The sequence below is a fragment of the Anser brachyrhynchus genome (assembly GCF_964034855.1).
Source record: "Anser brachyrhynchus genome assembly, chromosome: 17".
In the NCBI taxonomy this organism is placed as follows: domain Eukaryota; kingdom Metazoa; phylum Chordata; class Aves; order Anseriformes; family Anatidae; genus Anser; species Anser brachyrhynchus.
Window position 1 is genome coordinate 8,349,496 of NC_137710.1, and position 25,180 is coordinate 8,374,675.

General features: G+C 41.1%; 1 protein-coding gene and 1 long non-coding RNA gene across 15 annotated transcripts in view; one reads left to right on the forward strand and one right to left on the reverse strand.

Moving 5' to 3' along the window:
* LOC308179516 overlaps positions 1-2,932 on the reverse strand; it is a 37,900-nt gene extending 34,968 nt beyond the window's left edge. The window contains exon 1 of the long non-coding RNA XR_013940411.1: positions 2,822-2,932. This is a non-coding gene — a long non-coding RNA (uncharacterized lncRNA). The remainder of the gene's footprint in view (positions 1-2,821) is intronic.
* ARVCF (ARVCF delta catenin family member) overlaps positions 1-25,180 on the forward strand; it is a 275,731-nt gene that overhangs the window by 104,277 nt on the left and 146,274 nt on the right. For 8 of the 14 annotated variants that reach the window (XR_013940399.1, XR_013940400.1, XR_013940401.1 and 5 more), the window contains exon 2: positions 2,713-2,957. The exons of 2 other annotated variants lie outside the window; for them this stretch is intronic. Coding sequence is in view for 8 of the 12 variants with exons in the window: in XM_080559762.1 (XP_080415888.1) it covers positions 2,742-2,957 (216 nt within the window). In the remaining 4 variants the exon portion in view is untranslated. Of the gene's footprint in view, positions 1-2,712; positions 2,958-16,238; positions 17,550-25,180 lie in introns of those variants that run through there. 4 more of the 14 variants (XR_013940402.1, XM_080559771.1, XM_080559764.1 and 1 more) reach the window with 4 other exon arrangements.

Sequence of the window (25,180 nt, forward strand, 5' to 3'; positions counted from 1 at the left end):
GAGGTAGCCATGACTGTCCTAGACTTCTGCAGTGACTTGTACCTTTGATCCCTTAGGATCTTCTTCCCTCTAATTCTGTCACCTAACTTAGTTAGCCAAGCTAGTTTGGCCTCTGAGGTCTCCATGGATAGTTGGCTGAGAAAGGTGGGCCCCTGCAGAGAGAGACTGAGGAAACCTGAGTTCCTGCTCTGCAACGCTTCTCAGGAGCATCTCTCCATTAATTAATCCCTGGCCCCTTCTGATTGATTCTCCTTGGGCCTGGAGCTTCCCTTCATCTAAGGTGGGATTGGGTTTATGTGTTAGTCAGGCTGTTCCTCTGCTGTAGCATGAAGGCCATGATAATTAGTAGTCAGGTAGCTGTCTTTTGGAATATGTGTTTAGAAATGTCCCCCACCCCAACCCCGACATGTGTTTTTCCCAAAACACGGCTCATGCCTGGGGCTGTGCAGTCCCCCTTCCTTCAGTCTCCCTTGAAGGATCCTGGGAGCATGTCTGCACTCCAGAGAGGAAGGACGACAAACAGAGCTGTCTCCATCTGTGCAAAGCAGGGAAGCACAAAAGCAGAAACACGCAAGTAGGCTGCACGTGAGCCAGCTTAGGTCCAGAAAGCCTGGCTGTGTTTATGTGTAGCTGTGCCAGGGCTAAATCATGCTGAGATGTAGCAGGTGAGTCATGCAGTACCGTCCTGCATTGCATGCACTTCTTGAGTTACGCTGTCCTTCTAGATGGTGGTGAATCTCCTTTGCAGAAACCATAACACAGTGATGGTTTTGTGGTCTGTTGATAAACTAGCATTGCAAAATAAGATTCTCAATGGAAGATCTCCGAAGTTGACAGCTTGGTCTATGTTTGACTAGGATGTGGCATCTGGAAAATCCTTTGGTGGTTTTTGGTTCCCTTTCAGATTCTCAATAGGAATTTAGTCAAAGCTTAAATAAGAAAAGTCTTTAGATTGTATAACACTTGCTTACCGGTATGAAAGCATGAAAGGCTAAATCATGGTGGTAAATAAACACTGTGAAATTAATACATAGTAGTCCTTGCAACTTGATTTCTTACCATCCTGATTCCTTTCAAAAGCAACTATTTAGGAGTTAACATTGAGCTGCAGAGCTTATGGCAGGTTATTTCCTATGAAATCAAAGTATATATCATTGTTTTGGGGTCTGGTACTGCTTCTTCAGCGTCTTTTGGGCCTCTTGGATGATTTTGACCAAATATGACAAAGAATGGAGACATCAGGGTTACTTCTGAGTTTCCATCAAACTGAAAATATACAACTTAATATCAGCTAACACCTCTCTTTTGGGAACACCACAGCATGTGACCACATTAGCATTAGCTACCAAAGAATCAGCACAGGAGAAAGACCTGGTAAATAACGTTCCAGTCATGGAAAATGAATCAATTCAGAGCATGCACCAAATGACAAAATGCAAAGCTTCTGGAAACTAGGGTTTAATATCACCAGTGGTCATGGAAATCCTTCTTAATAGATGGGGAAAACAAAGAATCTCTGTGGCAGCAGGAAGTATTGCTCCTGATTTGCACATGAAGGGACAATTTCTAGACAGTATAACTCTTAGCACAGAGTATGAACTTTTCTTGAATTACAGCAGCTGAAGAAAATCTGGCCTCTGTGCACTCAGCTCAGAGGTGCCTTAAGTAGTTTACTAGTACACGGTAGCAAACTAGTCATTTGTTTAGCTTTAGTGAAAGGATTCTGTTGAAGCCAGTATTTAAGCTTATATTACGTTGCTGACTTTATACTCATATGAAAACATTTTAACTGATGTTCAAATGATAGATCTGTGGAACCAATGAGGAGTTTTGCTGCACACACCATACAGAGGGAAATAGGGTTTTAAATGAAATTCTCCATAACCCTACTAGAGAAGAAATGAGGGAGATGTATCCCAACTATTTATTTTCTGATTTTTTTTGCCCTGCACTGAGAGACAATCAGTCCTGTGTGTTTTCCATTGAAGATGCTTGATTTGGGCTTTTTCATTTACATTATTAGCAAACAGCTGCATGACGGACTGCTTCATTGGCTTCATTGGCTACCATGCTGAAACCATCCAGCACATTTCAACTGCAATTGCACTGTCTGTATTTAAAAATATTTTCCATATTACAGTGTACTCCTGTAATTTCAAAATTAAAACTATTTTCAGCTACTATCTGCTAAATCTGGGGGACTTCTGTTCACTTGGAAGCCATGGATGCAATTGTTTTCTTGTGAAGTTTGTCTTTAAAAAATGCTAGACTTCTCATTTATGCTGATAAAGTGAAAAATTGCAAGTGCCTGTAGCAAGAAAGGTTGTGTTTGTCACCCCTCCTAAGTCTTATTTTTTTAATATAATTCTTTTAAGTACATTACTATTTGCACAGTGAAATTAGCTCTGCAAGAGGGATGAAAACCTCTGTCAAGCAATTTTAGCAAAAAGATCAAAGGAATTGAATATAAATTCTATCCAAGGTGGGCATGTATTTCTCTCCTTTTTGAACAGGGAAGCGTTAGATTAATTACTTCTAATTTAAAATCAAATCATTGAAAAGAAAGGAAGTCTTTTCAAAGAGCATTGGAATTTGCTTCTTAGATTGAACGCTATTCTAGTAGGGTGACTAACAATGTGCATTTTTATTCTTAACCTCTGACCTGTGCCCTCCCCACCCCTTTACCTAACCCTTTCCATTTGCCCATGTCAGTTAACAGGCAGGAGCATTTGAAAACAATCATGGATGACTATGATATCAGGTCTGCTGCCAGCATTTTAGCATCTGTTAAGGAGCAAGAAGCTCGTTTCGAGCGGCTTACCCGGGCACTTGAGGAAGAGCGGCGCAATGTCTCCTTGCAACTTGAGCGTGCCAATCAGCCAGCAGACCGAATGAGCATTTGCAACATTGGCAATGGTCAGCCACTGGCAACCGCCTGGCAGCAGCTTGTCCTGCAGGTAACAGCCTGCTCATTTTACCTGTTGCTAGAGTTCACCTAATCCAGAATTTCCCATTCCTGAAAGTCAGGTGCATCGTGTTTGTTATCCGCATTTCATTCTGTAGGTTGTCTTCTGATACCCCGGTGACGGTGTGTTTCATTGATTAGTTTCATAGCTCAGATTTCAGAGCCATGGCTTAGATGTTGCTTTACTTCTTAGCTCATGGGATATTTGTGTAAATGTATGCATCCTTGAGTATTAAACCGTCAACAGAAATCTTCACTGCCCCCTTTCAGTCTGTGTGTATGGTGATGTTCTGGTGATTGGAAAACAATACTGAATCGTAATCTCTAGAGCAAACAAAATTTCCATTAGAAACGCTTGGGCGTTGAACAGGGGGAACAGCATTAAAAGCAGGGATTGCCCTCCTGCAAAGTCTCATTGTTTGTGCAGGGAGGACTTCATAATTTGTTTTCCATATTTGTTGAAATGACGGTTTTTATTTTAATGATGCAGACTTAAGCTTCGTGGTAGCTTTAGATTTCCAGATACTGTTTTGCCTGATTTGTGTTCTTTAACTGCAATGATAAACTACTTATATCTCTAAATTACTTTAACTAGCAAATTCCTCTGACATGCAAGGTAAGTCGTGCAGAAGCAATAGAACCATTTGCGAAGGTCTGTTTCCTCAGAAAACACTGTTCAGTTCAGAGAGAGACTCCAGGCTATGGGGATTCCGAAAGTTGTTTCCCAGTCATCCTAGACTGCTTTACAATGATACCTGCATTGAGCTGCATTCAGGCGGACTTGGTGTTATATTAAGTTAGCATAGCTTTTCTATTAATAGCTGCCATGCTTCCGTACGTGTAGATGCTTGAATGTGGGACTTCATGTGAAAGGAGCAGCCTGCACTGGTTAGCCTAAAAGTATGACAGTAGCTGGTAGGAGCTGTAGGTCATTATCTCCTCTTGAGTAGCAGCTGGGCTGGGGAGGGGCAAGATGTACTTACAGATTTTTTTTATAGAAAAGGACAAGCTCACCTTCACTTTTCTGAATGACTTTGTGCAAAGTGCCTGATTAATAGCTTCAGAATGAAATTCCTTATCCACAAAACTGATGAAGCATGGGTTTTCTGCAGTTATGGCTTAAGGTCTAACCACTTCCTAGAAAACTTAATAAAAAGAGTTTAAGTTACCAGCGTCTACGTGACTCTTGTGGAAAAACAGCCCCTGGAGGTGACACCAAACTGAATCTGTGTATGCTTGGCTCCTTGTCACTCTGGAGCAGGGTGGGGTGGTGGCGATGAGAGAAGGTTTTAGTACATGAACATTGTTGAGGTTTTTAGAGTAGCTTGTATAAGACATAAAATGGTTGATTAGCTAAATATGCAGTTAAGAATTAAAGTAAGGTTATTTAAGGGAATTTTCATAAAATGTACTGAGGGCCAAATTCCTTCCTGATTTAGTAAAATTAATTAGTATTTAAATGAAGGAAGAAACCTGTACCTTCAGTCTTACGCAGGATATATAGTGATTATATTTTTACTATTATATATTGAACTTCGTTGTCAAGAGTACAGAGAGCAAAAGGTACTGTATGCTCTGCTCCCTGCAGGGATTGCTCGTGCACTAGTCAAATACAGCTCTCTCTGAAGCTGTGTTTTGGTAGAGACTGACTAATCTCTGCCTATCACCCTATTCACCCTTATGTTGTAAGCGATATTACAAAATCACTCCAGTAGGAGCTTTTCCATTTGGAAGTGGTGAGGGTAATTATACATAATCTAGTTATTCTGTTTAGAATTTGGGCTAGAATTGAGAATTAACTTCATCTTATGAGGGTGCTGAATAATCTTTAATGATCTGTGCAAATGGACATCAGTTTTCCATGTTGTTTGCTGGGATTGTGTACAACGTAATGTCTTTTGGCCTTTCACAAGAAATGTCAAATCTGCAAATAAGGTCAGGGATGCTCTGTAATTGCCAAAAGACTTGTGCATAGATTTATTTATTTTTTTAATTGTAAATTAAGAAGGTGTGAAGGATTTTTCTGAAAAGCATCTTCTTGTTTTAGCGGGATAAATTCACTGTTGGACAATCTAAACAAATCATAAGTGGTTTGTTCAGATATTAATTAGAAATAGCAGGGATTGTTCCTTAATAGGATTTTTTCCTCCAGAGGATGGATTTCTGGGAGATACTGTCATCACAATTAGAGGTGCTAAATGTTGCTGAAATGTCTCCCATTAATATCAGCGAGAATCTTTTAGTGATAGAGCAGCTGAAGTATTTGTGTTTTCGTAGCCCTTTGTAGAAGGAGTGCCTGCCAAACCTTCAGACTGTGCAGATGTTTTGTACCCATCTCCCCAGCCTGCAACAGGCCGTAATTAGCTACTGCTATGTCACAGCTAGCTTTAACCTGTAATTGTTTCTGGTTAATAGCAGCAAAATGCTGCATTTTGTTAATGCTGTTGAACAACTGGGTGAATCTGTCCTGTGTACCTTACATGGACTTTAAGCATTGCTTCAATTATCCTGTATTGCTGTGTGTATACCTAGTGACATTAATTAGGGTGCTTTAACTCTTAAACTTCTGGCAGATGCACATTGTAGTAGGAACACTGATCTAAAGCCAAAACTGGAAATGTGGACCCCAGCCCTGTGCTTTCTAGGGAAATCTACCTTACTGCAGATTTTGAAGTGGGCAGATGAAGTGCTTTTCCAGGCTAAGAACCCATTGGACAACAGGTCATTAGTTGCTTACTAAAAACCTTTCCACTAGTCCGAAAATGTAATATGTAATGATCTTTTAACCTGAGAGCTTTTATCAGATTAATAAAAATCTTCTAAAAATCCTTCTATTCTTTAGTTACATTCTTGATTTTGTTCCCCACTCTGGCTTTGAGTGCTGGGAGCCACGTGGCTGGCCATCACTCTTAGTTTCTGAAATAGAAAACCTGGCTATACTAAAAAAGAGCAGAGCTGTCTGTTAATGTGTCTTTGCATTTGCTTCCCTAAACTTTGCACTAAACCAATGTAAAATAAATAAATATATTTTTGTTGTTATAGTATCCCAAGCAGTGGGAGTCTTGGCAGCACAGATAGACTTTGCCTTTTTATCAGCTTACCAGTGCATGCAAAGGCCAATAAGCTTTTAAGTCACCGGTGAGTAGCACCTATCATGTGTCTTCTACATATTAAAGTCTCTGGTTGATGATGTTTTTACGAGCTTGATAAATCTTAATACTCTTCATGTGTGAGGGATTTAGTTTAATCTGCCTGGTTCTGTTTCACTTCTTTCCAAATCAGCCTTCTGCTGCTCTTCACAGTGGGAACTAAAGTTGGGCAGGGAGAAGATATGAAAGTGCATGGGTAGGGTATGTACTATAGGAGGCTGAATGCTCAAAGCTGCGATATTGTCACTGGATAGCCATTCCAAGCATAACTTTTTAGTAATAAAGAATATTGTCTTTTCTTTTATTAAAACATCAGACACATGACACTTATTAAACACAAGGCTATATCCTGAGCTGGTTTAAACTGGCATGGCTCCATGCGTTGTAGAGAAGCTCTGTCAAATCTGGTCAGCTGGGGAGCTGAACAAAAATGTTGGCATTCAAAGACTGTTTCCCCATTGGTACACATTGACAATTTCCATTCCTGTTAATGTTTCATAACCAAAATAAAGTACGGCATCCAATAAACCTGTTTTGCCAAGAAATACAATAAAATTGTGCTTTCAGTGATCTTGAAGTGACGTATAGGGATTTGAGAGGTGTTCCCAATCACTGTTTAAAAAAGAAAAAAAAAAGTAGTTATTCCTCTTCTTGTAGGTAGGAAAACTGTGGGTGTTACAGACCCTTGCAATCTGGTGCAGTCTTTTCAAACTGACCCTTATGCCTGTAAGAACTAATATAAGTTCATCTGACAAGTCTTTGCACTGACAAAAATTGTCCGATAATTTAAAAATGTAATCATTTGACTGTTACTTCCCATTCTTTGTTGGGTTTTGTGTGTATTTTTTTTTTAAGATGACAGGGTATATTTGTCTTAGTAGGTACTTGAATAGTTTAAACCCAAAATGGAGGTTCTCTGTGTGCATGTATTAGTATAATATAGATTTTAACATGTTTATTACAAAGCCAGTTATTAAAACAAAAAAGTGTCAGCATAATTTCACCTTGGTGTACATTTTTTTTTTTAGATTATATATTTTTTTAAACTTACTGTTGTTAAGCTGATAGTCCTGTTGCAAGTTTCATAGAACTCTGCTGTACTTGATGGAATAACTCCTACACTCACCAGTACAGCCCACAGGAAGAAAGCTGCGTTACAGTGGTGCCCCAGAAGTGGCAAAGACTGCTGAGGAGTTAATAGTGGCTGAATGATGGCTGTAGGTTTTGTGATATGCATTCTAGAGGGTCTGTCAGTCAACAGCATGTGTCAAGAGACCGCGGACAGTAACTCCAAGTTAAATCAGTTTAAGAAATTTTAAATCAGTGACCATTTTCTTTCCCTAAGAGGAGTGGCTAAGGAGCTTATGTTGTTTCCAAAAGTGAAATACAAACTTTGGATCATGTTTTGACTTCAAACTTCAATCCACGCAGCTTCACTGACAAATTTCTGACTCAGGCCAGCAGCTTCGAAGGTTTCATCCTGTCAATCTGATGTGCTTTTTCACACTGCATAAGAATCAGGCTTGCTGAGATTCTTAGTGGTTGTGTGTATGTGTGTGTTGTATGGGCTGAAACATCTAATAAGCAGACCAAGCTGAATCAGCATGATGTGATACTGGTGAGTATAGCTTAATATCTCATATTTCTCTAGCTATTAGGCCTAGTAATGTACATTATTATACAAGCTTGTCACTTGTAAAGCCAGACAGCTCTGGGTGTGACTGTGCAATTGCAGTAGTTAATAGGTCATGAATATGGTGTTGGATGCAGATCTGAGCTTGTTTGTACTTTGTAATACTGTGCACAGTTATTTGGTCCCTTAGATGTGACTGAGACAGATTTTTCCAAAATAGGGCTTGTGGGTATGACATTTATAAAAGCTTATTCATGATTCACCAAAGGCTGCTCTGCAGTTGTTTGGTACTAACTTCACCTTTTCAGGACAAATTTGGTTGTGTGTTTTTTTGTTGGTTTTGTTTGGTCTTGCTGCTGTTCTTTAAACTGAAATAATGTAATCAGTATGATGCCTGGTAAAGCCAGACATACCGTTAAAAACCTTGTTCCCTTTAGAGATGGGTATCCTCCAAGTGGTGAAGTTAGAACAAAGCAAAAGCTGTTCTTTCTGAACTAAGGAAACACACAATAAAATATTGTTTAAATACAGACCAGGAGAAAACAATTTAAATAATTCAAGTGTTGAGGATTTTGAATCAGTCTCTTTTATTGCTGCGTTGATTATATATTCATTTTGAGGTATGGTAATAAACACAGGCTAAAAATTATCTATCTTATTTAATTAGTGTCCTAACTCTATCACTGATAAGAGCTTTTCCATATGTTTCTCCAGCGTGGGTATATATATGACCATGATTCTTCATGAATTGATGCATAGTTTTGGTGCAGATGTGTAACTTTGTGTATAGCCAAGGTATTAACAAAACAGAGCTGAAAGGAAGGCAGACAGGGGGAGTGGGAATGAGGAAACTTGAAAGAAATTACGTAATGTTTTTTTTTTTTTTCTGTTAACACCCTTGTGAGAAGAAAAACCCACAGACATCCTCACAATAAATAATACCCCAGAAGGACATCTTGAAATGCCAATATTTCACCAAGTTAATAACAATACCAAATTTGTGTTTTCTTCGCTTTGCAAATGTGATTATAGCTGTTCAAGGAAAATCAAGTTAAGGAACAAAGCTGCAGAATATTTTCATAGTTAAGATTTGAATCCTTTATATTTCAACTTACTTTCCAGAAAAATAACATCTCTTTAAAAACTGTCAAACACATTTTCCTTTATTTATTTTTTTATTTTATTATTTTTAGAGAGTTATTTCTTAGCCATAACCAAGCACCAGTGTTCTTCAATCTGTATGTTAATCTGAGGTACCTGTGACTTCTGCCAAAAATGACAGTTTGTGAATTGAGGGTCAGTTTCCAGTAAAAGGTGAAGTCTAAAGCACAGCAGAACACATGGTGAGAATGAAAGAAAATACAAGATTAGCTCAAGTTGCATTTCTAAGAAAATACTGTCAAGTTAACCATTCTAAGTTACAGTTTGGGCAACAATAATTCTTCTGTCTGTATTTTATTAGATTTGTTTGAGATTCTTTGCTCCACACTGACATAATGTGGACTGTTAGAACATATAGACCATTTTCAGTGCTTTGACAGTAAGAACATGCATGCATTAGTATTGTACATATGTTGGAATATATGCAGAGAAGAAAGAAAAATGGGTTCTGAGCTCCAATAAGTCCTCACTTTTCTTTTTTTCCCCTCTCTAGCTTATACAGAGTGCAGTTTCATCTTTGCTTAGAGTATAAACTTCTATTTAATTACTTGTTTTGTAGTGCCTCTTGGCTGTAGAGCAATTTTTCCTTGGTTATATAACGTATTTGTGCTCATATTAAGGGACTGACAGCATGGAAGATGACATGCATTGCTTGCCTTACAGTTAAGGTCAGGTACAGACAACAATGCTGTAGGTTCATGACAGCTCCCTGGTGCTGCAGTGCTATTTCCCAATATGATGCCAAATACCTGGAAAAAATTCATCAGTAGTTAACCTGTGCACATTCTACTTGTGCTGGTACTGAGCAGATCGCAAATGTGAAAGACTTTCTACAGATAGTCCTATTTCTTTTATAAATCCAGCTGAGACCATTGAAATCTAAGTTCTGATTTGGGGGTGTGGTATGGATGGGACAGACCTTGGTGTCAGAGATGTGCCACGACTGTTCTCCAGCCAGCTGCTGGTGCCCTGTCTTTTTGCTCCTCTAGCTCTGTAATTCAGCTCCTGATTTCTTTCGGCCTGCATATCACTGTGCAGTTATGCATGCACTAGCTATGCCGTTAGCCTGATCCTGTAAATGCAGTACGTATGAGTAGTCTTACTGAACTTCTAGGAATGACCAGGGTCAGGTTTCAGGTTCTGCGTATGTGCAGCTATTCAGAGGATGCAGGGGGTGGGGACTTGGGAATATGATTCCCATGGGAGAATGAGTCTTTGAGTTCTTGGGTCAGAATTCAGTGTGAGTTGAGGGGGGGAATTGCTGTACCTGTGAATCCCAGCACAGTTAGGAACCACAAGCCTTTACTCAGCTGCCTTTCAGGGGAGCATGGTTCTTGCCATGCATGAGGCATGGTCCCAAGCCGGCTTTTGCTGTGTTGGGAACAATATCATCGAGTTTAGCTTGGAGGTCAGAGCTTTTGCCTCCTTTTTTTTGTATGGATGTTGTCCCATCTATGTGAAAGCAGCAGATCCAGGTTTACAGTGAGTCAGGATCTTTTGCTGATAGCTCAGCAACAGTGGAAACCGGGAGCATCAGATGCTGCTTCTCAGAGGCGAAGTACTGCTGCTTGCTTACGACAATGTTGCTAAGCCAGCCTGCATCTTCCAGGAATTCAGCCAGAGCACTAGCTCTCTTGGAATTAGTGCAGGTGTTCGAAAGGCAGAGCTTCCAAAGTGACATTATGACTTATTGCACTCCTGTGAGCTCAAGAAACTCCTGCTGTTTGCCTTTTTGCTGGGATTAGCCAAATTCCAAGAGAAATCATAGAACCTGCTTCCAGTATTGCAGGAGGAATGTGATGGGACAAGGCTACAAAAGAAAAGGGGTTGTGCAGCCTTCATCGTGGTGTAGATCAGTTGGAAGCCTCAGAAAGATGTAATCAAGTAGTATTTCTGTGAGAATTTATGATTCCTGGTTCTTCTTTTTCTTGTTATAGCTTCTCCCTTATGATTGCTCTTCAGTCTTCATGTGTAAAGCCTTAGATGGCAAAAACATGGATATAAAAGTGAATGGGAATATTAGCATAAATTTCAGCTACAGCTAAGAAGATTTGACCAAATCCATCAGAACCTGTGATGTTCCTTCCCGAAAGGATTTGGTAAGGGAACACTTAAACCCCACTTATTAGAGTTAGAGACTCAGATCAGTTGGCATGGAGCAGAATTCACTCAAAAGTTGATGCATTATCTGAGAAGTGTTTGTTTAAAACTTTGTCTGCAAAGCTAATTTAAAAAGTAGATCCCAAAGGAATCATTTAAAAATTAAAACAGGGAACCAAGCAACTGAGAAACTCGTCGTCTGTCTGGTAAGGAAGGAATTATTTTATTCTTTCCAACAGAATTATTTTTTTCAAAATTCAATTACATGTTATTTTATAGTTTTATATGTGTGGTTGAAAATTTATGTTAGCTTAAAGATACATGCCTTTGCAAAATATCTCATTTTTCTCTCTATAATCAACAGTAACCCACCTTCACGTCTCACACTTCCTCTCTGAAGTGCGTGCTCTGCAACTTTGTATGGGAACTGCGAAATTCCAAAGTGCCATCTAATGTCTGTCAGAAGGAGAGCAACTGCCTTATGCTAATGATTACAATAGTGCAAAGCAATGACCACATTTTCCCTAATCATCTCAGAAATATTTTTGCAGTTTCATTTGACTTGGAAAGCCTCACCTTCTTTTGTTTTGTGTGAATTTTTATTGAATGAGGTTTTGGAAGCAACTGAAAGGCAAAGATTTTCTTTGTTTGCCAAGATGTGTGAAAGTGAGAATAATTTTCCACACCTATTAACCTTTTGGGCCTGGAATTTTGCAAGGTTTAAAGCAAAGTCATTTAATTTGAATGACAAATTCACAGTTTCATAATAATTTTCCTTAATTTTCCATTGCTCTACCAACAGAACTGTTTTCTTGTAGAAGTACATACAAGAGAAACACATTAAAAATAAGTTCGGCTTGCCTTGTGCACCTTTGTAGGTAAAGGGGCATCTGAGTTGTTCTTTGCACAATGTCTCTGTTGCAAGCTCAGCCAGTATAACTTCAAGTAATTATTAAATATGTCTTTAAAAGGCAGGAACATTCAAATGTAAACATTAAAACATTAAAGAGTAATATCAGGCTTGACAGGATTTTTTAGAAAAACAACTTTCTAGTCACATTTAACACATTGGCTTCTTGCTAATTAACATGAAAAGCATCTTGCCTTCTAAAGTTGCGATTTATTTTTCATGTTCTGCTGCTGGTTTATTTCTCAGCTCAGACAGCAGAACATGATTAATTGTACTGGCTTTTTAAGATTTTTATTTCTTCAACGTTTCAGTTCCCAAGCATACTACTGTACTAGTTCAACTAAGGAAAAAAAGGTTTTAAGTCCTCACAGAACCTTTTTGCACTCTCTCAATTTTATGAAAAGATTTTGTTACTAACACAGGCCTTGATCCTGCATGTATGAGCAAGGCAGACCTTTATCCCTACAAGACATCGCACTGTAGTCAGCCAGTCTTCATAAGCCGCTACCCTTCCTGATCCACATGTAGCAGCAAGAATGTTTTGGAGAAACTTTAAAAGCAACTTGCAAGTGAACTGGTAATTTCTTCTTCCCCTGATCCCCTTGAGCTTGGGACCTGACGAGGCTTTAAAAAGCCCAAATTTTCTACAATTCCGTTTCTGCTGTCTGCGGTATCTATAAACTCGGTGAACTAACGCTGAAAGAGTACGAGAATGAATGCTGGATTATGATGACATTGATAAATTACTGAGCCTTTTGCTAGTTTAGGCCCATCCTGTTAATGGTTCAAATTACGCTCTTGTTCGCTTTGTCACAACTGTGGAGTAATTCACTGAAGTCGTCGGTGTGACTGAGAACAGAATGGCCAAAGATGGCCACAGGCTGCCCGAGGCTGAGTGCCAGCTATAATTATAGCCTCGATTTAAGTGAATGTTAGAATTTATGCTTTATATATACATATATATATGTATAAAAGCTGCTTCCCTTTTTAAGCTACCAAATTACTATCTGAAAAGGATATTTTTTAACCATAGCTATGACTGGGAGTGCTGTAGGTTACTGTGTGAGTTCAGTTTAGGCACTTAAGCTAAAATGTATCTTCAGCTGCTGGCAGGGTGGTATTTTTAGAATTCTGTCATGAAAGATTGAAAAGAATTATACTCTCCTTGTTTCTAACCCATCTCAATTAGCTCTTCTTTCTTCTTGCAGTCTTATTTTATATATATTTCAAATACAAGAAGCTTCCTTTGGAATAAAATTTCAAATACAAAGAGACCTTAAATCTCTCTTCAGAAAAAAATGAAAACAAAAACAACAACAACAAAAAACATCTTCAGGTTTTGGTTTGAGGAAGATCATAATTAAGTCAAAAAGTATCAGAAAAAGGGTTGACTGTACAGACATCTATCAATCCAGTAACGACAAAGCACCTTTTCCCCTCTGAATGAGAGAATGCCATAAGTTGATCTTATATTTTCTGAGCAAATAATGGTAATGTTCAGCTTGAAATATGGCACAAATCATCTAGAAAATCCAGGGGTAGAAGGGGGGTGGGTGGGAAGGGGGAAAACAACAACAGCAACAAAAAGTAAATAGTGAAAAATAGTTAATCCTGAATCTGTCTTTCATACATGTCTTGGTATTCCTTTCCAGTAACTACATTATGAAATTATGGCCACAGTACCAGCCTTAAATTTGATTTGTTTTCCTTGCCATTGTCATTCTGTTATAAATGTAATGATATCTTAATTTTTTTTTTCTTAAAATAGGAAGTGATTTTTTTTCTAGTTTTAAGCTTGTAAAATGTGGTTGATTCTTATCTAAGTGAAGCTGCTGGGAAGAAACATAGGTCATTCATTCAGCTGCGCCCTATATGCAGTGACACGTAGCTTCCTTTGTCCTTTATTTCTAATGTAAGCAGTGCTGTCATCAGACTGTCCTTGTTCTCATCCTGTCATATGACAACTTGGATGAAATGGAGTTGACTGATATTAGATGTAGCACGATGGAAGCTGTTTGTATACAAATGAAATCCTCTGAACTTACTGAAGTGCCTTCTGTCTCCCTCTACAGTGTGTGGCTGCTTCCTCTTTGTCATACTGGTCTTCAGCTCTGTGATCCTCTAGACCTCCTCTTTAATACTAAGTTCTTAAATAAGAATGACATAAACCCCTCCATTTATACACAACCTACTCCCTGATTAAGGCTATCTGGCTTGATCTCTGTTTCTAACCTTGCAGTATCCTACTAGGGTAATGCAACAATTTTGGACCAAGTACGGATGCACCGAAAAGGTTAATGTAATTTTTAAAATGTTTAAAAATGATGGAAATGGTAACAGAGGAAGATTTCAAAATTTATGTTGGGGATCTAATTTTCTGTTTTCATCTGCCCCTATTAAAACCATTACAGTATGGCAGGCACAGTGACACATCGTGATGTACTGTTCTTTAGCACTCTCATTACCTTGTTCATTTGCTACATGAAATTCATAGAACAATAAAAATACCCTTGGCATGGAAGGTACCTATATGAATATAGGCTGGCTAATAGTGAGAATTGCATTGGGTGATCATTGGGCCTTTGCCTATATGGTTATCTGGGACTCTTGATTCATCTTGTGACTTCTTGCTCTGTTGGCTTTATGGAAGTTACATATCACTGAAGCCATATGTTATGTTTCCAGGCAGAGCTGTAAACCATTTCGTTTTTACTGCCTCTGAGAGCAGATCAATCTATAGTGCAGCACTACTGATGGAAAATTTTTAAGGGTAATGGAAGAAAATAAAAAAGAGAACTTGGAAGATGGACTGGTATAGTGTCTCAGCCAGAGAATTAAATTCCTTCCTACTTATCAATTGTTAATTTTTCAGAGAGCAAAAAGATGGTTTTCGCCCTACTGTTGCAGCTGGGAAAAATGTGACAAATTATGAAATCAAAGTTCAGCTAAAAAAAATGGTGGTGGGGAAAAAAAAAAGAGTTTAGGATGTAGTCAGCAGTCTGATACTAATGGATAGAGTGTTTGTTGCCAGAATTTAGAAGTTCAGTATAACCTTAGGGATCTAATCCATAACTCTTATTTAGATAAATAGTTCTTTTACTTCAGCATTGCCAAACCCTAGCATTCAGAATCATATGAGCTCTAAAATATTGCAAGTGGCTAAGAAATAAGGGAACGTGAAATGTGCCTTTTTTTTTATAGGGAAAAAAAATCTTTGAGTCTAAACATTTTCAAAACTTACTTTATAGCCAGAAGTCCTACAAGCATCTATTATATTTTTGAGAGGAAAATGATCATTTTAAATAACAACCTGAGTCCAGAAGGTGGGACCCTAAAATTCAACAATGCTAATCTTGCATGGCTTGCAAAAACACCTGTGGGTTTACAATGTGAGAGACTTCTTATGTGAGTAAGAATTGGCAAGTCCATCCAGGAAGGTTTTCAGTTTCATCATTTTGCATTCAAGAGTAGCTACTTCAGTGCCCTATGGATATAGACTTTATAATGTTTTTTTCTTTGACAGCGTATAAAGGTCTGGCACATGTCCATGTGCATGCCTAAATTGAATGGTACTTTTCTATGCCAGCATGGCCTCAACAAAAGTTGAGCTATGTTAGTTAGTTAACTGAAGAAAAGCTGGGCAAGGAGAAGGGGGGGAGAGTGCTGGACAAGTATAGCAGCCTCATACAAAATGCATTCCTTTCGCTTTGCTTTGACTTTTAAGTATTTCATTAAGGGCCGCTACCAGTTGCCTCTAAATTATTCCACTTTAGATAGACTCAGAGCATGTTTTTTCCCTCCACTGGAGCAAATACTTTATTCAGCTAAACCTTGTAGGTTTCGTCAACCTTTACAACATTTATTTTTAAACAAATTAGGATCAGAGTTGGGTAACACAGTTCTGCCCTTTCCTCTGTCCCTAAACTACAGAGCCCTAGCTCTAACATTCAGCTAGAACTCTGCCATTGGCAGTGGTAGGAAAGCTGAAATTAGGGTTAAAAAGGTCTGACACATTCCTGCCTGTCTTGAATGCCCCCATTTTCATGTATTTTTTTTTTCTGTAGGATTGATATTAATGACATAGTAATTGCATTGACCTGAGGAGTGTGTTTTAGAATTTCCAGGGAACCTGAAGCTGGATGCCAAGACCCTTTTGTGCAAAGGTGCCTATTATGAAAATTATAGAAAATTTGATTGTGATCTACCTTCCTTTTTTATTTTTGGCTGGTCTCACTGTCTCTGACCATCCCTGCTTTCCAGGGACAGTCTCTAATTTGATTCCAGTAGCTTTCAGTCCCTAATTACCACTGTTCAGCCACCAGCTGTTAGAGGCTTGGATTTATTCCTTGCTTGGGTTTGCTGCTGGCACGTAGCATGAAGGAGAGGGGAGGTAGCTACTGCCTGGTCATGGCGAGCAGTGCTGGTCTGTCAGGGCTGGGCAGCTGCTCCCTGATGTGGGGCAAGGCTTAGAGCAAGAAAAAACCTGCAGGTTTGGTTAGGGCTGCTTTACACCCACTTACCTCAGTCTCTTTCCTGCCCAACTCGCTGTCCTATACTTACCAACACCTCCCCTTTCTGCACTTTCTCAGCAGAAGCAGAAAGAAGGCTCACGGCCTCCAGCTGGGATGCAGGGAGCCTCTTTTCCTTGCCCAGGGCCACAGCTGGCCACCAGCTCCTAGCAGTGGGGGCCAGGAGAGCTGGGGGCACTGTGCGGAGAAGCCCAGGGGGCTGGTGCAGAACAGGGTGGGTGCAAGGTGCCCTTCAGTTCGCTAACGAATAATTTACCAAGACCATCTTTTAGTGGATCTGGGACAGGTTTGAAGGCAGGTGAACGATATAAAAAAAACTCAACGAGGCGGTAGGACTTTGAGCTGTAACCTCACCGTTTCTGAGTAAGATCTGAAAGGGAGGAGGCTGTGCCTGCAGCCCGTCCTTTTGCGCTGCTGGTGCAGCAGGGATGGCATCAATCTCTGAGCGAAGTGCCAAAAGTAAACAAGCCGCCGGCTTTCCTTCCTTGCGCCCTCCCGTTCGCCCTCCCCGTGCCTTCCCCAGGCGGCAGGCGCCACGTGAGGGGCCTCCCGCCTCAGCCCCGGCAGCTCCCCGGCCCGGCCGGGTGACATTTTCCCTCTTTTGTCTGCAGAACGCGGCAGGACGGAGCCCCCGGCAGGGGCGGGCAAGCTCCGGGGACCGCCGCCGCCCTCCTCGCCCGCCCGGCGGCAGCGGGCACGGACCGAGGCCGCTCCGCTCCCCTGAGGCGCCTCCGAGCCTTCCTCGGGCCGCCGAGCCCCCCCTCGCGCCGGACCCGCCGCGCTCTGCCCGCTCCCCCCGGGCGTGGCCGGACCCCGGCTGCCCGCCGGTCCCGCCCCTGGGGAGCGCCGTGTGAGGGGCCGCGGCCCCGCCGGGAGAGCCGGGGGGCTCCGCTCCGTTCGTCTCTTCTTCTGCCCCGGGCTCCGCGCCCCGCCTCGGCTCCGTCCCCCGGAGGCTGCCGCTCGGCTCGCAGGAGGGAGCTCCGCGCAGGAAGGGAAGGAGGCTCCGGAGCAGGAGGCTGGGTCCGCAGGGGGTCGGCGGGAGGCGAGCAGTGCCGGGCTGGGGAGCCGGCCCCTCGCCTCGATGCCGGCGGAGCTCCAACAGGTGAGCGGGGAGGGCACGGGCTCCTGGGGCTCTTCAGTTTGGAGCTGGGAACTAGGAGGGAACCTGGGCTGCTTTTTCTGCCGGAGCGTTCCGGAGTGATTCTGCTTTTGTCTCTGTTGGGCGAACTGATGAAACGCAAAAAAAGCAAGCTATTGTTTTCTTTGACCTTCTCGTCCTGCTCAATATATCTGCAGAGCTCTTTGACAGGGCATAGCTAGAAATAGTGCTTTTTTAAAAACAGAGCTTTGCTGTTGTGCTTTTGCTAAGTGTTTGCCTTTCCCATACGGCACGCCGGTGCTTTCTCTTTGATTTTCTTGTTGAACATAGGAGGGAAATAACTTCAGTTTCTGACTCAAAATGTTATCTTCAACAAAAAGCTCTCTTTGCTGTCACCTCATTAACCATAATGGACTGAGAGTACTGTGGGAAAAGATTTCAAATATTATTCTTTACCTTGGAGCGTCATTGGGCATTGCAGAGTGAAGCTGTTGCAGGCTAGATATAAATAAATAGAGATCACGTAGGTTCCAGTAATTTAGAGGTGCTTACCTTGTTAACCCCCCTTCACCTACCTTGTAAGCATTGGGAAACCCTGTAAATGCAGTGGCAGCAGGGTACAGCTGCTCCTCAAACTTGGGTGAGGTGCTATAGTTTTTCTTAAACGTCCTTTCTCTTCTCCACATTTTTAATTTAAAACTGTGTGTTTTGGGAGAAGAAAGTAAAATGCACTGATAGTGCATCCATGGATTTGTGTAAGTTCAGCACGCTGCAATTGTGAGAGGTGCTTGTTTGCTTTAATCGTGGTGTGTGCAACTTGTCCATCTCAGTAACAGAAGGCTGAGCCATTTCTCAATGCAAATAGGATATTGGTTTCTCTGGAGGGGAAAGTAGCCCTTTCAGCTGGGCCCCTGTGTGGTCATTTCTTTGTCTGTAGCTGGTCCCTGTAGCTAATGCCCTGCTGCTCGAGGTTACCGAGCTCTGGGGTGGTTTGGGTGCCTGTTTGCACGTTGTGCGACCTGTGGGCTTCTTAGGGAGGAAGGGATTTTATCGGGGTGTGTGGGCCTGGTCATACTGCCTGGCCTGAAGTTACTGTACCTGTCAAATTGCATGCAAAGGCTTGTTGATTTTGCATACATAAATAATCAGCAGGGTTCTTGGACTATTTTTTTCCCTCAATAAAAGAAGAAGAAATGAGGCAAGGAGCAGAATGCTAACTGTATTTAAAAAAAAAAAAAGTCTAATGCATTTGGCATGTGCAGTAGAGCTGTGTTCTTGTCTTCTGGCTTTTCTATTTGGATAGGAGGAAAAGCTTGAGTGAGTGGAAGATTACCGTTAATCACTTTAGGTCATGCATTTCAGTTAATTTGTAAATTTCTCTGCCATATCAAAACAAAACAAGAAAAAATCTCATGGTTTTAATCTTCCTGCTGCTTGTCATAGCAGAAGATCAAACAGAGATGTGTTATTTTGTCTTTTCTGATGGAAGATAGGTTCTGGATTCATTCTGAGGTTTTTCTGCAGTATTCTTCAACTTATCAGGTTGAAGCTGCAGTAGTATATTAGAGAAGGCTTTGCGTAATGAAAGGCAATAGTTTTAAACTGTGTTGTCAGAGGAATTTATTGTGCAGTTACAGAGCCTTTAGAAAGTAATCTTTTAACTTTAATGATCACAATTAAGTAAAACTAAGCCAAATGGATAAATGACTGAGGTGAATGACAAATCTACACAGCCAACATAGACAAAAACTGAAGAGATACTAAAGGGATTTCTGCCACGTTAACGGAAGACCCAACGCCTTCAGAGACTCCTTGCATTAAAATCTGAGAAAAGACGACTATTGAAGCATATTTAAAAAGAACCAAGAGTAACTTCTAACTATCCTTTTGACTTCTCCTGAGAATAGTTATACTTCCTAAAGTTCTGGGCCACAAGGGCAGCTTTCTGTCTCAGAAGACTGGTAGAAGAAATGTGTGCTGAAAAAATACTGTTGTGGCCAAGAGAGTAAAGGTTGGTGTCTCCTTCTTGATGTTATCCCATGGCTCTTTCCTCTTCTACTGATGAGCTGACCAAGGATGAAGACTGCTGAAGTTCGTCCTTAGTATCTGCAGTATGAATTCTTCAGTGGCCTGAATGTAACAACAGAGTTCATGAAACTTGGAAGGATGTCGAAGTCTGGGACTGTTAAAGATATTTTGGTCCACTATATGTCATACAGCTTTGATCTGGATCTGAAACTTTAAATACTGGCTTGCCTCAGGGCCCTGAAGTTGTGAAGAGGGAAGGAGTCTCTTAGTGATTTTTGCCAAAAAAAGTTCTGTGTTATTTCCGCTTCAGAGAATATGCTTTGTGAGCATTACTAATTCAGGCACCACGCTGCCCCTCCTCAGCACCTTGTCCCTGAAGCATTGTGCTAGAGGATGATACTGATGTGAGCAAGTACGAAATCGTAGATCTGGCAGGGTGAAAAATTGGATAATGCATTAGTGACATACCTGATGGAGCCTGTACCAGCGATGGAAATCTTCTGGAAGAAACGTTCTTAGAGGTGTAGCATGTTAAGGCATCATCACTTTCCAAACAGCTGGGCAAATCGTACTGGAAAAACCAAGTGAGGAGGGAGCTTACTGCTCAGCATGGATGCTGTATGGATTCACACATGGACTCACATAGAATGGGCTGCCCAGTGTGAGCGTAGGCCTGAAACAGCTCTGCTGTGTTCTGGTACCTGGGAGTGCAGGATTGCAGCAGGCTGATGCTGACTCCTCCCCGGTCCCCGAAGTAAAGCCTGTGCCAGCAGTTGTGTAGCAGAGCTGGGCAGGGGGAACGTGTTGCCATGACTTAGTTACAGAGACACTGAATGATGTGCTGGAGCAACTGAGCGGAGGCACACACTCCTTTCTGCCAGCCCTGCGGCGGAGGCAGGCATTCCCTGCCGGAGAGCGGGTGTTGCAACTCCTCAGGCACTTGCTGGCAGGGTGGTTGGGGGCTCAGGTGCACAGATGTGCCTTTGCCTCGTAACACAGGCGTTTGTCCAGCCAGGTCCTTTCTCGTGACTGCAGCACAACACAGCGTGGGCTGGGAGTACCGAGGTGCTCTTGTTCTGAACGTGCTGTGACATGAGCTGTTTTCTTATAAAAGTGCTGTTGTGTGCTTTTGGAGCTGTTGGGACACAAAGGTTCATAATGTCCAATTTGTGTATCTGTCCGTGTGAATGCAGCTTCGTAACAGCAACAGGTGTTCCAGGCACAGCATTCCAGTGATTGTGGTTCCTAAGCCACCTGTCCCAAAGGCCGTGAGGTGAGCTGGTACACGGGCAGCATTGGGAGATCTGCATTTTTTTGCTTAAGTAGCCCTGCAGTTGCTAAAAATACAAGTTTTTTTTTTTTTTTTTAAGGCATGTACACTGAATGTCTTTCATAACTTAGAAATATCCATTATTGTAGATGAAATGGGAAAGAAAATGCATGGAGTTAAATGTCACATTTGAAACTGGATGGGCTGGGCATTTCTAACAAGGCTGTTCTCAAACACAATCTGAGGGGTTCGGTTCTGCCACCTGGGGTTTTAATACTGGCTTCAGTGGGAGTGGGGTCAGGGCCACTGAATGAATACAGTTGTGACATGTATAAGGTGTCTCTGTAGTTGGATGTTAAATACGGCATTTTTCTGAAAATGTAATCTAGTGTGTTCTCCATGTGTCTGTCCACTGCTGCATCTGTTCCTCCGTTATTCTAAGGTAGTTTCTTCTGTTAAAGCAAAATTGTGCAGCTACATGCAGGGAAACTTCTTAAAAACTCCTGTTTTGTATGAAGTAAGCCATAAAGATGTAGTGTGCGTATTATAACATACTTCTCTTACCACATCTTCCTACTGCAGATCTTCTGAATAGCCTGTGCTAATTCAGGGAAGTGCTCCGCCCTTCTCCTACCCCCGGGACACTTCTCTGAGAGTCGGAAGCAAAATTGTTGAGATAATGTGGATTTTACTAAGGAAACTAAAATTTCACAAACTCTGCCAGTTGTTCTTCTCCTTGCCTGAAACATTTGTGGGTATGGCTGGGGGGACGGGAGTTTTACCTTCACTGGGTAACGAAGGCCCTGGCCTTTGTTGCTGCTGGCTTCCCAAGTTACACAGCAGGTTGCCCTCAGTCCTGTGAGCACAGATGTTTTCAGGGCTGTTCTGTGGGTAAGACCAGTGAACTGGTCCAGCTTTAAATCTGAAGTGAGCCATACACACTTTAGGAAAAGAAGAATTGTCTTTAATCACCGGGGGGCAGAGTATTAAGTAGATAGGGAGGGGGAAAGAAAAGGGCAAAAGCATGCACATCGGATCTCATGTAACTACTCCTTCTGATTAAATATTATCTTGATGTTGTTTCATATCTCATGTGACTTGGCCTGGGAGTTCTGCATATGTTTGCTTTGGTCAGATTTTCCCAAGGACAGAGGGGAGCGTTAAAAACAGCTTGTTCTTCATGGTCTTGAAAATTGCTGTTGTTCCAGAGGCGTCCTCTGTGTGACTGCTGTTGCCCAGCAAAGCTCAGCAGTGTCCAATGGTGACTTGGTGGAAAGTGGCAGAAGTTAAGGTTGCATGTAAGGGTTGATAGTGGATGGTTTAAGTAATTTTTATGGGAACTTGCTTCTTTTTAACTCTTCTTTCCAAGGTATTTTTATTAACAGGAGTCTTCCTCGTTATTTTATATTAGGCTTCAGTATTTGTCATAGCAATGCACAGAGTTGTTTATGCTACAGAACGTAAGAGAAGGAAATTAGCATTGGAGTAGCTGTAGTAGTAATAAGGTTAGGATAGTAAGAGGTGATGTTTAGTTTACGTTGAAAGGTTTTATTTCTAGTGAAAAATGGAACATAGAATTTTGCTTGTAGGTCTGCCTGTTTTTTGTTTTGCCTTTTAAGGATGAGGGGAAATGATGATTCTACCCTGCGTCCCAACCACGGAATAAATAGCAAGAAAAAGGGTCCAAGAGTGAATGGAGTCCCTGAATTAAATCTCGAGATTAGAAAGAGTATTACAAATGACTGATCAAAGGAAAACTGAGACTCAAACTTCGATAGTTTTAAATTTCACAGCGTCCTTTGTGCCTCATGTATTTCATTAGGTTGCTACCCAGCTTTGTTTTTCTTTCATTCACTTGTCTGCATGCCTAAACAGTGAACCAATGTAACAGTACCCGAGAGAGGCTTGGTGAGCACATAGAGCCTAAAGTTTTGCTTTCTCCGGGGAATCGTAATTTTTTATCTATACAAATGTGCAAGCAAGATCTCTTCCCCCTTACTAAGGGGTGGTGTTTCCATGGACTCGGTGCTCCCTGTATACTGCAGTAATGTGAAAATTCATTACTTCCAGTGGTGTTCTCTGCCTCTTTGATGAGTCAAGCCCACACCTGCTTACAGCAGGAAATTGAAATGCCTGAGTTTTCCCTTTTGGCTAATCCCACGCATCTATCCTTCACATCACAACTCTTCTCTTTGGCATTCAAAAAATAAAGTGAAAACTGTTCTAAGTAAATGTGGAGAATGTTTGAGCTTGGGAATTTCTGCCTCTGCAAGCTAAATCTCCTGGCACAGCTCTGAACTCTTATTTTTAGTAAAACTTTCACAGCCAAACTATTGTAATGTTCAGAGAAAGATGTTCCTGGAAGCCTGAAATGAAACCAGAATGTGAGGGCTTAATTTTGTATTGTAGATAACGTGTTTGCTTGGGGAGTTGTGGCTGCAGCAATATATATTTAAGTAGTATTAATCTGGATGTATGCAGTGTAACAGTGATCAGAATCATCCTGAACATTCAGAAGACTTTTCAACTTACAAACTCGCCATTTATTAAGGAGCTGATAAGATATGCAGCACAATTTGTTTGTGGATGGTAGAGCCCTGAGATGTAAACAGTTCCATGGTCGATCAGGATTATTCTGCTGTTTGAATTGTAAACTCTTTCAAATTATTTGAGCAAGTTTTGCATCTGAAGCTATTTGCATTTCTCTTTGAAATGATTCTCAGGGGAATTCAGTGTTCAGGGAATAAAAGCCCTTTTGGCTTCCAGGCATAGCAGCATGTGGACCTTAGCTGGTTTGTTTTGCGATGCATTTAACAAAGAAATAAACCAGTGTTTGTACCAGAACATTATGCGAAAACTTGAGCTTTCTAAGCTTGAATGAGATGGAGTTAAAGTCCAAGTAGACGTGGAGAGAGGTTGGATAAGAAAACTGGTATATAAGACTAAAACCAATATATAAGACTTTGCACAGTACTGCATTACAATAATGCGAAACAAATGGTTTTGAATGGACAAAATGACTTATTTGTAAAACAGATTATGCAGGTGGCTGTATTTTTCTGTTAACACCTCCCTGAATCCTTGTTAATCACCAGCAAACCAGAGCCTAGTTTTTTAAATGGAAATGGTGGCTAGAAGTCCCCCTTTCATGGGCCCACTGTTTTCTGTTGGCATAAATTCTGTAGGGCAACTGCTCTGGTTCTGCATAAAGTCCTGCTGGTGTTCTCCCAAGTATGTGGTTAGTTAATTTGTGTTAATGTGTTGTCCTTCCTAAACCTTCTTCTTAATAGAAGCAATGTTGACCAGGATAATCCTCCTATTGTTGGTGTACTTTAAATTAGGAGGAATGTGTTGTTTAAATTGAATCCAGCAGATGTTTTAGGTTACTAACATCAATTACACTGGTTATCAGCTCATCTGGAAGAGCTTGGCAGTATGTTTTGGGATGCCAGTGTTGCCCAGTTGGGCTCTTTTGGTGATGTCTTCGCCATTTCAAGTCTCTGATGGATCCTAGATAAGGTTTTCACTAGTTTAAGAGTGCAGCTCTTTATAGATCATTTTTATGACGCTCTAATGAGGCAATGGTTATAAATACTCTTTTCCAGAGTTGTAAAAGATTTCAACTTTAATGCTAGATGTTGTGAAAGAGTGACTTTGTAAATGGCAGTTCTTATTTGTAAAGTACATGTTGATGCTGTTTAAGACTATAAAATCTAACTCTCGCTGCTTTCACAGCATCTGTCCATCAGATGTCCCCTTGAACTGTTGGATTGCTGGCAGACCTTCTTTTTTAAGAGTAACTAATAATATTAACAGTTGCCCTTAATGAAAAGCAAACGGTTATTTCTGTGCTTGTAACTTCAAAAGCTATATAGTTTTGTTACTTGCGTGAAGTGCTGCTTGGCTTGTGCATTCTCATGCCTTAGTTTTTTTCTGTTGTGTTGGTAATGTTTTGAAATCAGGTGCTGCAAAAGAAATAATTTACTGTCTAGTTGCTTTTCCTTTTATTGCTACTAGATAAGTACAGTCTTATCATCAGTATTTGAGGAGAAATTGCATTCATATTTTATGAGCGTTCCTGTGATTCTTGAATGCTCCTGAGAGAGGTGATTGGACTTCAGGGGTGAGGTGTTTCCCTCCGTCGGGTGATCTTCTTCGGGTAAGAAAGGGAGCAGCTGAAAGCCCCTCGTGAAGCCGCAATTGACTGTCCTGTTCCCGAGCAGCACAACGTGGTAGGCCTCCCACCTCCCTGGGGCATCGTAATGGCAGTACTTAAAACATTTCCCAGACTTAACCGTTTGAGATGTACATAATGTCTTGGTTACACGTGCATGGA